The 16673-nt window shown below is 38.4% G+C and overlaps 1 protein-coding gene and 1 long non-coding RNA gene across 3 annotated transcripts in view; one reads left to right on the forward strand and one right to left on the reverse strand.

Annotated features, from left to right (window-relative positions):
* The first annotated feature begins 749 nt into the window (after positions 1 to 749).
* The window catches only part of LOC119133828 (gamma-aminobutyric acid receptor subunit alpha-3-like), a 38199-nt gene continuing 22275 nt past the window's right edge, over positions 750 to 16673 (forward strand). For both annotated transcript variants that reach the window (XM_037269996.1, XM_037269997.1), the window contains exons 1-2: positions 750 to 1113; positions 14074 to 14181. In XM_037269996.1, the coding sequence (XP_037125891.1) occupies positions 14096 to 14181 (86 nt within the window). In that variant the 5' untranslated portion in view covers positions 750 to 1113; positions 14074 to 14095. The remainder of the gene's footprint in view (positions 1114 to 14073; positions 14182 to 16673) is intronic.
* The window catches only part of LOC119133831, a 37068-nt gene continuing 25086 nt past the window's right edge, over positions 4692 to 16673 (reverse strand). Inside the window, exon 3 of the long non-coding RNA XR_005100199.1 lies at positions 4692 to 5006. This is a non-coding gene — a long non-coding RNA (uncharacterized LOC119133831). The remainder of the gene's footprint in view (positions 5007 to 16673) is intronic.

The raw sequence follows: 16673 nt of genomic DNA on the forward strand, positions 1-16673 counted from the left end.
AGAAAAATGTTTACACCTGTATTGTGTCGGTCAACTTATATCACAGTATATATAGTCGCTGGATTTTTTTTTTTTTGCAGTAGCTAACTGAGGAGAGTGACAGATAGGGGAGTTGTTAATATGACAGTTTCCTCCAGAGAGTGAGAGCAAGCCCCATGTTCACCCTGGTTCAAATGCACTTGCCAATTCATGTTACCTCCTTCTACCCAGACACTATTTGACGGCTTGGATGTCTTCATTTGTGATGTCATCAAATCTAACCTTGGTCCTCATACAGCATGCATACATCAGGTCGGTGAGTCATGTGCACAAACTAGAGGCAATGACAACAGAGGTAGGACACCCTGCACCCTTGAGTCCAATCTATGAAGAGGAATCTCGTTCTTTTTTTTTTTTTTCCCCACAGCTCGTCTCTCTGATTAGACCAAAACATTTCCCCCAAGGTCACACCGAGGGAGTCATCTTCTCGCCCGTACAACCCATGCAACCTTTGCTGCATTGACTCAAATGATGTTGCTAAATCAATGTCAGCTCGGAATCTCTTGTCATTGGTTAACTGGATCTTGGACACCTGCATCTGAACAAGTGGGCAAATCCTCTGCAGTCTTTTCATCAAAGCATAAGAAGGAGCACACAAAAAAAAAAAAAAAAAAAAAAAGGGGGCGTATTTGTAACGCTATTTGTAACGTTTAGTTGATGTAGGGGTGAGGGAAGGGGGGGCTTCCATTTGTCGAGCAACTCGGCAAGCTCTCCCGCAAGCATGAGATGCGCGTCCACGTGGCCAGTGGAGCGCGTGACAGATCAGCGCCGCTAACGCAGCCCCCCGCGGCTTTCAGGGTTTGCCCCTCCTGAAGAAGCACCAATGTGAGATGGCTACATGGAGGGGGCGGGAAGGATAGTTTGAAGGGATGAGCTTTTGGTGACAAGACGCCAATTTCTCTCTTATTTTACCGCTGACAACAAGCAAAAAAAAAAAAAGAAAAAGAAAGAAAGAAAGAAATCCCCAAAAGCAGCAGAGACGCATCAGCCGGACCACGCGTCAGAACCTCATTAACTCCAAAGACTGGAGGTGGGGGGGAAGAAAAAGAAAAAGCAGAGCTTTATTTCCAAGTGGTGAGTATTTGCATGATTCTTATTTGGATGATTCCCTTTTGATGGGATATTGGGACGATGTGTCGCACATGTGGAGGAGGGCGCAGCTCACTAACGTGCAACAACTGCGGCTTGTGGCGCGACTGCAGTGGATGCTTGGTTTGTCTGCATGTGGGGGGGGAGCAATGATTTGCTTTGAATGCTACTGGATTTGAATGAGCGCGTTTTGCAGCAGTGGTGTCCAGCTTAGTCCCCAATGCGACACTAAAGAAGGCAGCGATGATTGTGACATATTCTTAATGGGCAATTAAGAAGAACGCGTGACGCAAATGAGACACTGGCGCAAATAGAGGAAATTCACATGCGGTTTGTTTGGAAAGCTGTCAGACACAACCTGCCGCAACCAGTGACAAGACTGTTGAGCAGACGCTAACTTAACCTTGGCACTGAAGCTCCAGCGAATACCCCCCCCCCCCCTCCCCTTTTCTTCTTACCCATTATTTCAGTCAACAATGCAGATGACAACATGAACCTTGTAATGTTAAAGATCAATATATGTGATGTGCAAACCTAAAGTTTAAAAGGCAAAGTCCAATGAAATGCTCTGCATTTATCTTTTTAGTTCAGTGGGCAGCCACTGTGCAGCACCCCGAGAATCAACTTGTCGATGAGTCACTGGCTGGAAATTATATTTTTGTTCTGTCTGTAAGCAGAGTCCAACCATGTAGTTGTCACATCAAAATGTTCTTTTAAGTGCAATGAGATATGCATACAAACAAACTTGAGCCTCTTTTTCAAAAAGGATTTTTAACCCCATGATACCTCCCAATCAATCAAAGGGGAAATAAAATGGTGATGATAGAAAAAGTATCATCCACCCACTCATCCATTTTCTAGTGATAGTCATCGTCAGGTGAGCTCAAACCAGGGTCAATCGCAAAGTGGAAGATACTATAATGGAAAACGTATATTGCAATATTCCTCCTTATAAGCTAAATAATGTATGACAAGTGCTTGGATTTTTTTTTTTTCGCTATTATTTTTTAGTTATTTTGTTTTTTTGCACTGCACCAGTAGTGGGGGTAATATATTTATTAAAATAAAATATATATTAAAATATATATGACAATTAGCTAGGTAAATTAGGTGGTTTTGTACACGTGTTAAGTCACAGAAACACTTTTTTTTTTTAAGTCTGTGTCCTTTATATGGAATCATAAATATTGATGGTCTTCTAGAAAGATATTATGCTAACAAAGCAGTTGGGTGCTGGATCTAAGTGACACAAATGTTTGTTCACAGACTAGAAAGTAGGCCGAATGTGAAGTGGAGACATTTCACATTCACACATTTCTTTGCACTGGTTTTATTTAATGGCTGCCTTACTGAATCAAAACTATAAGACGCCCCCACCCCTTGGAGAATCAAGTTTCATTCCTGCAAGAGGTGCCACAATTTAAACTGCCCCCACGTCACATATTCGTGTTTTAGCACCGCTCTAATTTGATGTAGTGCACACCCATATGTCCCCCCCCCCCCCCCCAAGCCATCCATCTCAAGTTTGCACACTCCAGGACTCAAAAAGCAATGACTGCCTGGGCTTATGAGTGTGACCGCAAGTAAATGACTTTTCTCAGTTGTTGAGATATACGGAGCCCCCGACTCGGAAATATCCGTGGTGGCGCAAAGCTAGCGAGCTGATTTATTGTCCGGCATGCAGCAAATGTGTCAAAGGGAGCAGATTTGTTTAGGGGGCAGGTGATATTTACCGTGAGACTCTTAGACGGATGGGCTTTGTTTCGTTGATTTAGTGGTTCGGATGCATTTGGAGGGGGAGAAAAAAAAATTGCAATGGAGGATGGGTTTGCATTACGTTGGGCTCTGCAGAAGTACTCCCATACAACGTGAGGGGAAACACGGGATTTGTTGACAGGATTAACTCTGCTATATTGTTCCTCCAGGCATGTGAGGAATGATGCAGAGCATCTCCCATGATTAGAAGATAAACGTCTCCAAGAGAGTTGAGGAAAAGAGTCATCTTTGCTCAGAGGGAGAGGCAAATGTTACAATTTAAATAAATGTTCACAGCATATTTTAGAAAAGGCTCAGAAGGCTAAAAAAAAAAATAGTCACGAGAGGCGACTTTATGAGTCGTAAGTCACCCAGCTCGAGAAGAAGGGTCCGACTAATGCATAACTAATGTCTGAAGATGAGATGGCTGATGCTAGTTGACAGGAGAGAATCACAAGAGCCCTCCATGTGTATTGAAAGCTCCACCATGATCTTGTCAGACATGACCAAGAGGCTTTGAGCGGGTGTTAGCAATGTGGCGAGAGATGACAAGAAATGGTACCAAGCAAAACAAAGCAAGAGCCAAGCTGCTTCTGCATCTCCCAAGCGGGGGGTACTCCATTATCTAGAGTGATCAAAAATCATTTGTGCTCCTGACGTGAGCAGATTGAGGTTGGATTTGAATTAAAAAACAAAAGTCTGTCTTTAATTCACAGTATCATTATTTTTGTGTCGTTTTTCAGTCAACAATCAGCAACTGTCACTTTTGTAGTTTGACAGTATTTTGGCAACGGCGTGGAACTCCTGCCAAGACTAATCTCATTTAAATGCACATTTCAGCAATTTAGAGAATAAAAGTACTCTCCAAAACTCGACGAAACATCTTCAACAAGAGCATAATGAGCTGAGAAAATCAATGACTATTGATTGATAAGCCGCTGTCTGCAACTATAGCTGCTCGGTAACTCTATTTGAATTTGTGATGGGATTCATTCAAAAGTGTATTTTGTCGGCAACAAAAATAATAATACTTGATTAAATCAATTCATGCGGAATAAAAGCGCTCTCGGGGTATATGGTCGACTCAGATGTCACCACAGATGTCCTTTTGTTAATCACAATCACTGGCGCTTGGTTTGAAGTGCAAAGCAGCAGCAGGAGGGGGAGAAAAAAAACACCACACACTATTCAAAAGTATTAGACCAATTAAGCCAATTAACTTTTTTTCCCGCTATTGTTTTTCCATAGGTTCATCAGATTTATGTAAATAAAATTTTGGGGGTGAAAAATTAATTTATAATGTCGTTTTCCCTTTTTCAATGCTGTTTCGATAAGGCAATAAAAAAATATAATAAAGCCTTGCCCTTATTTTCACGGATCACGAGCAGCAGAGTCTTACTCAGACCTTTGAGGTTACAAGTTCACGCTAAAGCCTAAAGCTGCATATCTTGGAAGTTCTACTGCAGAGGCAAAACAACCTCAGGTCCTGCAAGTCTTATCCCAGATGTGAACAGTTGTGGATGGAATATAAATGGTGTTCTTTGCCTGACTCATTCAATACACTTAATATTTCTTACCTGTGTGTCATCATCAGACTAATACTTTCAATATATCCAAAGATGTTGCGCTTTTAGAAATGTGGAAAATGACTAACATCTGACAAAGACAATTTAGACTCAGGAAGTTTCTATTTTCAAATCCATTTTGAACATTAAAGTCCATCAAGCAAATGATCAAAGTTATTTTGAAGACACTAAAATTGTCTTTTCGCAGGCAAAACAAAGAGTCTACCTACTTATTTTTTTCCCATGAAAGAAATAAAATCACTTTCCACTTAATTTGCATTATTAACTATATAACTGCTCCTTGTAATATTTCCATAAAATGTGCCGACCCCATTTTTTTTTTAATCCAGATCTATATTGATACGAAAATCCATGTGGAGAGCCGAAGTGGGCTCTTAATGTCTTTAAGTCAGATGCATTATTGCTGCTTGGTTCGAGTTTCCCTGATGGCACAATCTTGTTACTAACCTTGTTAGTGCAGTGCCCAGCTGGAAATCCCAAAAGAGCATTGCAGTTGACTGCATGTTGCGTTTCAACCATCATCATGTTGGAAAGCTCCTGCAGTAGAAAGAGGAGGTTAGGAATTCCACTTGCAATACACAATGTTGAGATGCATCATCAGGATTTCATAGTTTGCATTCTTTACTGATGACAACAAAGTTTTGGTGGATGCAGAATTTTGTGTATGTGTGTGTGGGTGGTTTGACTGTGTGCAATGAATCTTTACATCAAAATTAGATTGGGATCTTGCTATATGCCCCTCATGAGTCAGCATCTGCTCCCCTTGTACTGCAAAAAAAAATTACAAGCTGTATGAGTTGCCCTCAGAGGTTGTGCTGTTATCTGATTTTTATTACCGCAATCAAAACAAAAAAGTGTATTGTTTGCTTTAACGCAAAACTTGACTGTGTTCGGGAAGGAGCAAATCCACCTGTATACTTTTATTGCAGTCATTTGTTCATACAATGATTTTCTTATGCAAATGACTGCAATGTTTTGCATGTAATTTAAAGTACATGGTGGTTTTAGGACCGGAATAATCCCCCCCCCCCCTCATTTTTTTTTCCCAAGGGTGATTTGCCAACTAAGACGGTATTATTATTTTTAATCATTGCCCGCCAGATAACTGCAGGCAATTTAATTGTGCAGCATTTGGCCACAATCACAATGTTTCAGCCTACACTCTGGACAAGAGATTTAGTTTACATCACTATTGCGTTGCCGTGTTCCAATATGGCATGGCAGATTGGACTCAATTGCAGCAACAATTAAAAAAAAAGAGGAGGTGTGTTAATGCGGAAAGAAGTTGTCTATTGCAGAGCTGTGAGCGTCTCTGCCAATGCCACATGACGTCAGATTTTGTTCAATAAAAAAAAAAAAATTGAATACAGCGCCCTCAGTGACACCAGCAAACATCAACACAATGTTAGCGATGTTATACAGCAGGAGGCGGCAATACAAAAGGAGGCGGAAGGGGGGGGGGGGGGGTAATGTGTAACCATCTTTTGCAATAAGCTCGGTTGCCATCTCGCTGTTACTAGGCTGCACGGTTAGACCTTGGAATTGCCTTGATGTCTATCAGCGACCCGTTTCTCTTTCTCTCTCTCTCTCTTTCCCACTTTGATGAGTTTGACTTCATGCCAAGAATGTAAGCATCATTCTCAGCAAGGACGACCACAAGCAACAACTCTGAATTTGTAAAACATAACGAGGGATGCTTGACTATATTCATATTTTGATTTCTAGAAATAATCATAAGGTAAATGTAGAGCAATTATTTTTTGACCCATTTTATATTATTATATTTACATTATTTATAAAAAAATATAGTTATCTATTTATATTTTTATTTTATTTATTATCTTTATACATGTGACACTGTTATTGCTGCTCCTTGCAAGCCATCTTGTGGAACTGGTGGTGGAAGGTGTATTTGTCTTTGAGAAGACAAAAAAAAAGTGCATTAATGCAGAAAGAATCGGAACTGCCAGTAGCAAGCTCACGCGTGGCAGTTTAACAAGACAAACGCATTTCGGAATGAGTGAAGCGAATCAGCCCCCTAGACAACATGTCCTTCCCCCCTCCAGCCTCTGACAGATACACTGGCATCCGAGTTTCAGCCCAAACTTCTCCGGAGTGATACTTGCTGCACTAGCAGTCAAAGCTGCTTTTATCACAAGAGTCACTCTTGCCAGTCGCTCCGGCAGCAGCCCACCCGGAGCATCTGGAATTATGTTCATGGCAGATACCTTGTCATATTTCCACAGTGGGTGCTGATGCAGTCCAAGTCACAGTCCAAGAAGCAGAATGCACTGAGCTGTTTCATACCATCATCTGCCAAAGTCTTTGCACGGCATCATGCTTTCTCCAGTTCTAATCGCTGCTTGTGTGTGTGTTTGTGTGTGCACTGCATCAGGTTCAATGCATCAAATTTAAATATGCTTGCAGCGTAATGTGATGGAAATAGAACATGATGTGGATTGGGGAATTTGCAATGGAGACTTATTTTTATACACGTCAGTTCTTTGGGATAAGATTTGCTATTTTATAAGATCTGCTTTCAACCCCATCCCTATTGTGAGAAAAAGGATGGGCATCTCCTCTAAATTGATTTTCAAATATGTTTCTAAATGGATGAGAAACCTCTGTATAATATTCAGCTCATTAATAAGGTCTACTATTTTATTTCAATTACCGTACATTCATTTCTGGTTTGCCAAACGACATCATCAAATAAACATTTTAGGTTCGAAAGCAAATACGATGTCAAAGTGCTTGAAGCTTTATCACTGGCCTGGATGTTTGATTCATGGTTGAAATGATTTTGTTGGGCCAGGCTATTACCAGGATGCAAACATGTGCAAAGCAATTACTGTTGGGCTATATAGCTGTCATTCATGTCAGTAATGCTCATAAGATTTTTACACTGTCTACAGCTCACTTAGTTTTGAATGCCTGAACAACTGGCATGATCAATATGTTCTCATCAAGTCACTTCAGAGAGTCGCTAATAATTTGTCAAGGGAGATAAATAGTGACGGGAATCCCACAAAATAAAATTTGGTCTACGCAGCATATAATAGATTGACAAATGTAAAGTTTGTAACCACAACTGTTCTAAATTAACATTGGTGACAATGAAAATATGTTTACGGTTTCAGCACTTACATTACACCAGTTTTTTTTTTTATTATTATATAATATTATTGAATATGATATATAATTATGGTCATGTATTATTTTGAAGGTCAAATGTTAAATTTAGTTTCTAATCCTTTTTTCATGTTCATTTTTTATAGATTTTTTTATTTTGTTAAGTACACGCCAAGATTAATTGCATAAATACTTAAAAAGAAAAGCCATTCTCTGTCTTTAGCTAACAAAGGGACTCTGTCTTTATCTCTTTTTATCAATATAAATTTATAAATTCATCCATAAATATATATAAATATAAAAGAATTATGCTCGTCAACGTTCTTGTATCTGCGTATAAATGTTGGCTCTCTAAAAGCCTGTCCAAAAAAAAAAAAACCCGGTGTAAACCAATTACTAAGCTTGATAAAATGTCTCGCAAACACCTGACATGCTCATCCACCGACCCAAGTTACATCCCTAATGGAAGAGGACATTCCGAGTATCATGATTGATGGAAATGACACAAAAATCCCATCTGAGAATTACCAGCCCATCTCATCGCCTTGCACTATTGACTTGTGACTCCCAAAGCAATCACCGAATGAAGCTTGATGTGTTTGGCTAATGATTTTTGTCAAAAGATAAACATCATATATGTACGTGATCTTTAGGCTTGCTCGAGTAATTTATGCTTTGGGATCCATAAAGCTCACCGAGGAAGGCTGAAGAGAAGTCATGTAGAGCCATTCGTAATTACTTATCGGTATTTTTATTTTATGGGATGACCTCAGCTACCTCCTCATCCCCAAATCCATTTTGGTTGACCTCAGATTGGTTTGGATAAAAAAACAACAACAATAACATCTAGCAATGTCAATGTCAGAGTCAAATATGAATACTTTGGAAACTAAAAACACACTACGTCACAGCTTCTCTCAAGCTTGTCATCTAATTAACGTTTCATTTGTATCGATGATTTAGTTGTTGTCATTTTGAGAACCCAATCGTTTTGGTTACATGGATGCTTCATTAGCAAACTTAAATAGTGTGAAGGCTTTAATAGCACAACTGCTGTTGCTTCTGGACTCATCTCAAAATGTGTGCTTAGTGATTTTATTGGATAATAAAAAGTATCCAACCTCTCTGCGCCCAAATGATTTCTTCTTGTTAATTTATTGCTGCCTGGCTGTCAGCCAATGTTCTTGTCGAGAGAGCCTTCTTAATAAGGTTACAACTTAATAACAGTTGGGGTACCCTTTTGCTCTTGTGAATACCCTTCATTAGTAATATATACCAGAGCGGTAGTAACTTGGACATAATATCAGTATCATAAATGTTTTTTTTTATATATATACCGGTAATTTGATTATGATATTTACACGCGAGCACAGATCGGGATATTTTATGGCCAGCTCATCCACAATGTCTGCCACTGTCCTTGCAAAGTCGTTATGATGCCAAAAAGAAAGATAAAATTGTGCAATGCTTTTATTTTGAAAGTGAGCAGCAGAAGCAATTAAGGGCAACAAATTGTCTTTAGTATTTGTTGCCAACGTAGTGACTTTGCTGGCGATATTTATAGCCCTCTGGAGACTACTTTTCCAAAAAGCGACCAGTGGTGATGCCAAAGAAATAATGGCAGCGAGGTCATTATTTTGTGCATGGTGAAGGGAAGAGTGAGGATTTGCCCTGATGATGCTTATCCTAACAACCTGGACCAGTTAACACTATATTGTACGGGCTAATGATCAGTGCTTAAAATGATCATAAAAAATAGAGAATAAATATTCACAAAAAAAATCTAATTAACAATGTTTTTAAATTAAAATGTTGCTTCACCAAAAGAAAGGCATTAAATATTAAATTTAAAAAATGAAATTAAATAAAAAATGTCCTTCATTCATTCATTTGATATATTGAATTTGTCAAGGGACTTGGCATGGCTCATCACCTCAATCACCTCTTCATGAAAAGCAACAGATTTCTTCTACTAGTCTGGCACCTTAGTTTACCAGCTGCTTTCCTTTCTTTTTTCATGAAGTATAAGTGATTTGTATGCAGATTTGCGGCGCCACCGAGCTTAATTGCAAAAGCCACACTGATTTAGCTTATTATTCCATTTATCTGATCAAGTCGCTAACTCCCAACAGCGAGTCAGGGGGTTGTTGTAGGGACACTTGCTTTAGTGTGAGTCAAGCAGAAAATGTACAACATGCAGTTCAAATGCTTCCAGTTAGTCCAGCTTGTCAATGAATAATTGAAAAACTTCAGTAAACAAAGGTATGCGGCCTCGAGGAAAGTGTTTTTGGATTAACATGCTTCAGTGAACCCTGTTGCTACATGTGTCAAGGGACACATGCTGGTGGTCACTTGTATATTTTGCACATTTGATAAATGGCGTTGAAATGTTTGCAAACAGATTCAGTAGGAGGTCAAGAGTGTTGTGTGAAAATGCTCAACGGATTGAACGTGTTTGGAACTTGGAGGTTACAAAATAATGAGAGGCCAGAAAATTCAACCGGGGTCACCGGGGGTGCTAAAAGAAAACAAAACCTACCTGATGGCTTGCCAAGTACTGCATGAATACATTATATTAGAAAGAAAAAAGGAAAACAGTCCACTAGCCATCTTGATTATACAATTTCTGAATTCTAGAATATATTCCCAATAATGGCCCAAATATTTGATATAACAGAAATTAACCTAAATTTCTAGGGAATAAAGTATAATAATAAATTCCAATATATTATCAAACTCAAATGTTTTCATTCTACAACAAAAATTAAAACAAAAATGTGTCACTGTTCAAATTCATTTTTTTGGGATAAGTAAAAGTTCCGCCTCCTTTTTGGTCGGTTTTAAAAATAATACATTAAAAATATATACATTTTCTCTCCACTGCGCAATTTGTTTTTCTTTGTTTTGTTTTCAAACGCAATACATTGTTACTCTCCTAACAGATTTAGCACCAATACAATAATTTGGCAAGTCCCCCCAAACTCTGAGGAGATTAAATATCTTCATATTTGATTAAGCAGACTTTTGGGGGCGTTTGTTTCACGCTTGTATTACTGTTTCTTGCATCACCTGTCAAGAGTGTATTAACAGAACATTACTCAGACAGCTTTAGCAGAGGGAGTGGAAATTACATTTAACTTACTTTGTTTCTGTCCTAAATTGTTAACAGAAGCTTATTGTCAGGTGGCTCAGGGCTCATATTACACGTCCATGAGGAACCATTTCAAACAAAATACCAGCAGTCTAATATAACAAACAAATAGACCACCATGATAAAAATAAAATAATCATTTGACTGCTAATAATGATCATGTCTTGCATTTCCGACAGTTTCTAAAGGGCAGGTAAAAATGGTAAAAACAACAGCTTCCGTCTTTGAAATACTTTCAATGCATTTGATTTAGACTGAGTAAAAAAAAAAACTCCAACCCACTTTTCTCATCCCTTATTCTGAATGCAAAAATCTCTTTGCACACACACCCAATCACAAACTGCAGAAAATTAAATCAAAACTGCTTTTCCGGCCTTTTGATTCTGTCAAATGAGATTATATTACTCATTGGATTTTCTGCTTTTTCAGCCAGTGAAAAGAAATGACGCTCGAAAAGAATACAAATGTGCGAGATGTTGAGTGCTTTCGGTTTACTGTCACCTGAGGCAAGCTATTTTTAATTTGCCAACAAAAGCATTGTGTTTCTTTTTTTTTTGTCTTTCTTTCAGAAGAGTCTAAGCCTCAGGAACTAAGCCCTTCATTTGCGTGACAGGTATTGCTAGCTCAGGTGCAGGTTAGCAGCACTCTGGTCTGTTTGTTATTGTCAAATGGGAAGAATTTGCAAGAATGCTGTCGAGCAAATTTCCTTTGCGATTTTTTTCTAATTGGTGCTAGTGTCGGAGGATGAAAACAACAACAGGCATTTAAAAGAAAATTCTAATTTGTGTAATGTGCACTTAGAATGATTACAACTTTCCTTGTTTTTCCACTCCCTCCCCCTCCCCTATTGTATTATGTTTATTTATTGAGCACATCATTAGTCTACCAGTAGCTGTGCATCTTTTTTTTTTTAATGAGACTTTCTTCTAACAGTTTAACTAGTTCAGCAAACGGCTGCGTGTTCCATCGGGGCCTCAAGAGAGTGAGGGCTCTAAGTATATTTTAAAATATTGATGTATCCAGGACAGTGCTAAGGATGTTGTGTGTAATGAACATGGCCATGTGTGGTGATGGGGGAAAAAAAAATGATGGCGTCTAATGTCAGACAGGGAAATGACATCCGTGGGTCTGGCGAGTATAATTTGGTTTTATTACGGAACGTAAAAACCTTTCATGGTTAATGATGCAGTATTAGTATTAACAAAATGCCTGAAGGAAGGAGTCCAAACAATGTTTGTCTCCACTATGGACTATTATTTGCGGTGTGAAAGTTTTCCCACGAAATGATTTTGTGTGACGTAGGAAGAGGATCGATTATTTTATTTTGGTACAGCTAAGACTGTGAAGGTTATGGTGCTAATCCAAATTGGATTGTTTTGCTCTGGCAGAGATCTAATGAGTGCCATTTTAGCATTTCGAATAATGCCTGTGGACTAACCTGGGCATTTATGGAAATGGTCATTATTTTCCATACATGATAAGCAAGCCAGGCTGTTATTTTGCTTAGCTATGAATGGTAAATGGGCTTCCATTAGATGATAATATTTTTCATTCTTAGCTTGCTTGGCTGCTCTCTTGACCTAAAACAAAAATGAATCAGTCTCGCTATTATTTTTGCAGCCTCGGAAGAAAATCGAATTATCTACGCCAAAGAGATCGACTCTAACAATTATCATATGATGACTTGGAGTAGGTGGTGTTCTAAAATGCAGCGCAAAGCTAGTGGAGTCATAACCGAGCTGCAATAAAACAGTCTTCTCCTAATGCCTGAGACAAATGAAGCGTAGAGGGCCTTTGACAAAGCCTTCTATCTATGTGTCCAATCATTTGTTTGCACTTCACGCAAGTGCGCTCAGTAAAAAAATAAAAAAATGTTGATTCCCCCGAGGGGACTGTTTGATCCCGCTGGCCATAAAGGGGGCACAATCTCACAAAAGCACAATAAAAGGCTTTAAAGTATAAAACAGCTGCGACACGTGTGCGCTCCAGTGACTGTGCATCTGCTCTGCAGAGGTTGTTTGTCTTCTTTTCCTCTTAATGATGGACTTTTTAGTTGCGGCTTCCCTTGCAAAGCTGCCAATTTGTGAGAGCAGCCATGAGAAGAGGTGATGAAAGTGGAACTTGACTGCTATAATAGTGGCCTTGTAATTGGCTAATGATGTTGCCGCATCTGCAGCAGTGTCGGAAGGTGACACAACATACACTTGCTGGTTACGGCATTAGGTGTGGGAGCCGCTCTGAAGAGAAAAAAAATAATAAATCAAGTGTTCTACGCAATTTGATTTGCATGAAAACCCGTGTGGTTTATTGATTTTTTTTAATCATTATATTGTTTTATTCTTATAATATAGTTACAGCTAAAACAAAATATTATATTTAAATATACACTGTTGTTTGGGTGACCCCAAACATTTGAACGGTAGTGTAAATATTATTATAATAAAATATTATGAATTAAATATTATAAATTATATCTTATATTTGTATAAGATTATAAAAAATCTATGAATATAAGTATACATATATATTATAATATTTTTTACACAGAAGATTATATATATAATCTATAAATAATTATCTAAATAAATATATACACTACCGTTCAAAAGTTTGGGGTCACCCAAACAATTTTGTGACCCCAAACTTTTGAACGGTAGTGTATATGCAAAATTATATTTTCAAAAATATTTTTAATTATTAATTTTCTGTTAACTAACTGTACCCAATTTATTCGCTCAGTTTTCTTCTACCAGGAATGACTAAATGAATCTTTAGAAAAAGCCGTGATTGATTTTCCTCCCCGAAAAATACTGTTTACTGCGAATCTACTCTCGACTTTTGATTCCTCTCTAGGATTTCTCAAAATCACATTTACGCATCAAGAGAAAAAGGCCACAGACTTTCCACTTAGAGGAGACTCGGCCCCCCAAGCAAAGGTGTGTGCGACAGTGCAGCACACATTTATAGTGCAAACTAATTATCTCATGACAAAGATTGTCTATTACCACACAGAAAAAAAATCAGATTCACCCATGGAGAGTTCTCTCAACCCCTCACGAGGTGATTTGCTGCCAGATACATCAAAAGATGTGTCTTGGATATGTTTGAATTCAGCACAAAAGTATGCTGCAGCGGAGTGAAGAATACATTTATTTATAGAAAATATAAACATATTCTCTGTCAGAGGTAACATTTCCGTAAAGGGCTTTGTTATGGCAACAGCTGTGCTGTATACATTTTGGTCCTCTGTGTCATTTGCACTTGTATTCGTCAAAACATAAAAACGACATTTGTCCAACACCTTTGTGTCATTTCCCTCAGGAGCCCTGTGTTTTCAACTGCTATGGCTGCTGCATTTTGGAAGCTGCAACCCCTGCACTTGGCCTTGTGGAGCTCCCTTCTATGCCTCAGCATCATTCCTCAAGCCAGGTAGGACAAAGTGATCTCCTTTCCGATAGCACCATGTGCAATTTGCAGTCTTCTGTGCCAGCTATTGTTTACGTGAGGTGTTTTGCATCACGCCTCATTAATCAAGTTGACTGCTCCACTAAATCGTGCAATCCAGCCAATATCTTTAGAAGCAAATATAAACTCACCCAACACTTCATTAGGTACAACTGTATCGAATCAGATACACCAAAAGCTGTGGAGTCAGACATGGTCAGAGTGCTATTATTATAACAATGCATGGACTTTAGAATAATATTAAAGAAAATATAAATATATATAATGTTTTTTGTGTTAATAGAGGGTTTTAAATGAACATTGAAAAACATATATAATGAAAATAGCATAATTTTTTTTCGATTGAATGAGAAGTACTACAACTTTTTGTTGAAATGAACATCTCATTATAAATACAGTAAAAGCATTTGAATTACGACTGGGAGAATTTATCTCCATTTGCAGTAATATATATTCCGAATTAAAATAGAACTTGTGCCACCTTGCAAGGTGAGCCTGTCCTCACATCTAAATTGTGCACAGAGCAACAGTACATTTTACTGACTGCTGAATTAATTTGCATTGTGCAGCACACCACACTTGTGATTGTCCATTCACAGCATTTTCTCTCCTGCTTCTTTTGCACATTTCTGAACGTGTGTTAAGAGTCAGCTAAAAAAAAAAAAAAAGAAAGACCGCCCCTTAGTATCTAGATGTCATTCTAATCATGCCTCTTGTAATTTCAAGTGAAGAGAATGTGCGCTGGTTGCCATGTTTGCATCGTTGATAAGGCTGCCGGATATTATAGCAGGAGGAAATGGCAAATTGTAAACCGCTTGAAACATTTTGAAAGCAAAAGCTCACCAACCCAGGAAGAAAGCAGGCTGGGGAACAAATCCTTACCCCATGTACGTAATGTGATACATATTGAGATGCACACACTCGATATTGCTTATGATGTCTTGTTCCTTGAATTTCAATAACTCTGACTTTGGAGACCTTTTCCATGTCCATATTGAATCCAATCATGAAACCATCAAATTGTACTACTTCAAAATCAGTGGCGGTCATTCAAGGAGGGAGAAGCTAAAAATACGACTTTTTTCCTTTCCTCGCTCTCTTTACGAAACTCCCAAGACCCCCACTGTCAGATTATCTTGGTTTCAAGACCTGTAGCAAACGATTGGCAGTATCCATTACATTAATTATGAATAACCATTCCATTCTTTATGAGAGCAGCGTATTAATAATAACATACTGTATATGAAATGTTGACATCCTCAGGGACGAAAAAAAAAACGTCACACACTCCCCATTGGGATCCAAGCAGGCCATGGAATTTATTATTCATGGCCAAAGCACACCACTTGACGGAGATGGTAATTTTTCCATAATTACCTCAACTATAATCGAGTGCACGTATTCAATGTCCTTTCCCAGAAATGTCCATTTTCATATTCATGTATTTTTTTTTTGTGCTTTAATAAAAAGCTGGCTCCTAAGCTAATGATGAATCGCACTACTTGGCTGCAACCAGCCGAGGTGCTAATGATTCAGTCTTAACTACATTGCAGGAAAAACGATAAGACATCCAACATCTCGGTGACAATTCCGCCAGGGAGTATTATATATTACAAGGTCAAAAAAGAGGTCAAATCATTCCTATCATTCAAAATGACCATGAAAATGGTGAATGTACAGCACACGAGATGTCTCTCTGTCTGAGAGCTCCCTTTTGATTCCACCGTCGGAATTCCAAATGGGCTTTAGTACAGTTGAGGAAGAAGACATTCCTGATGATTTATCGTATAACTGACAAAAGGCCTTTGGGGAACTGGCGTTGTGCAACTTGGCACGTTTTGCGCATCCTCAAAAAGCAACCTGACATGCTAGATGGTTTGTTTCACACATGCACCTGGGATACAATTGATCAAATCTGGATCGACACAAAGCAGATCAACTTAGAAGGTCATTGGACGAATGCTCAAATGGCTCAATCAGATTAACATGGACAAGAATAAATAATAACAATAATAAATGAGTCATAAAAATAATGATATAATAAAATGTGTGTCTTGGCTTAGCGGTCAGGAAAAGTCAAACTGGACTTTTTTAATCCAAATTGCTCCTTTGTGGCCTCACAATAAAACTGTTGTTATATCATTGTGTTTGTCTTCACGGGCCACCATTGTTTACAAGCACATTAAAAGTGAGTTTCGACCCACAGCAGCTGCCTTGAGGATCTGATGGCTCCATCTTGGTTGCAATCACATCTATTCTGTGCTTGGAAAGATGCACTTGCAAGATTACATCTGCATTATCCATCTGGTTCCAAGAAACATTCACATTATTCTTCGCAATAATTCACGCAGTACAAAAAATCTTATTCAGTTGTCTTGACTTCTTTTTAGTTAAGACTATCTTGCTTTCTGTTTTGTAATGTGTAGCCATGTCGCTGGTTGATGTGGCATTTAATC

The sequence above is a fragment of the Syngnathus acus genome, chromosome 14 (genome assembly GCF_901709675.1).
Source record: "Syngnathus acus chromosome 14, fSynAcu1.2, whole genome shotgun sequence".
In the NCBI taxonomy this organism is placed as follows: Eukaryota; Metazoa; Chordata; class Actinopteri; order Syngnathiformes; family Syngnathidae; genus Syngnathus; species Syngnathus acus.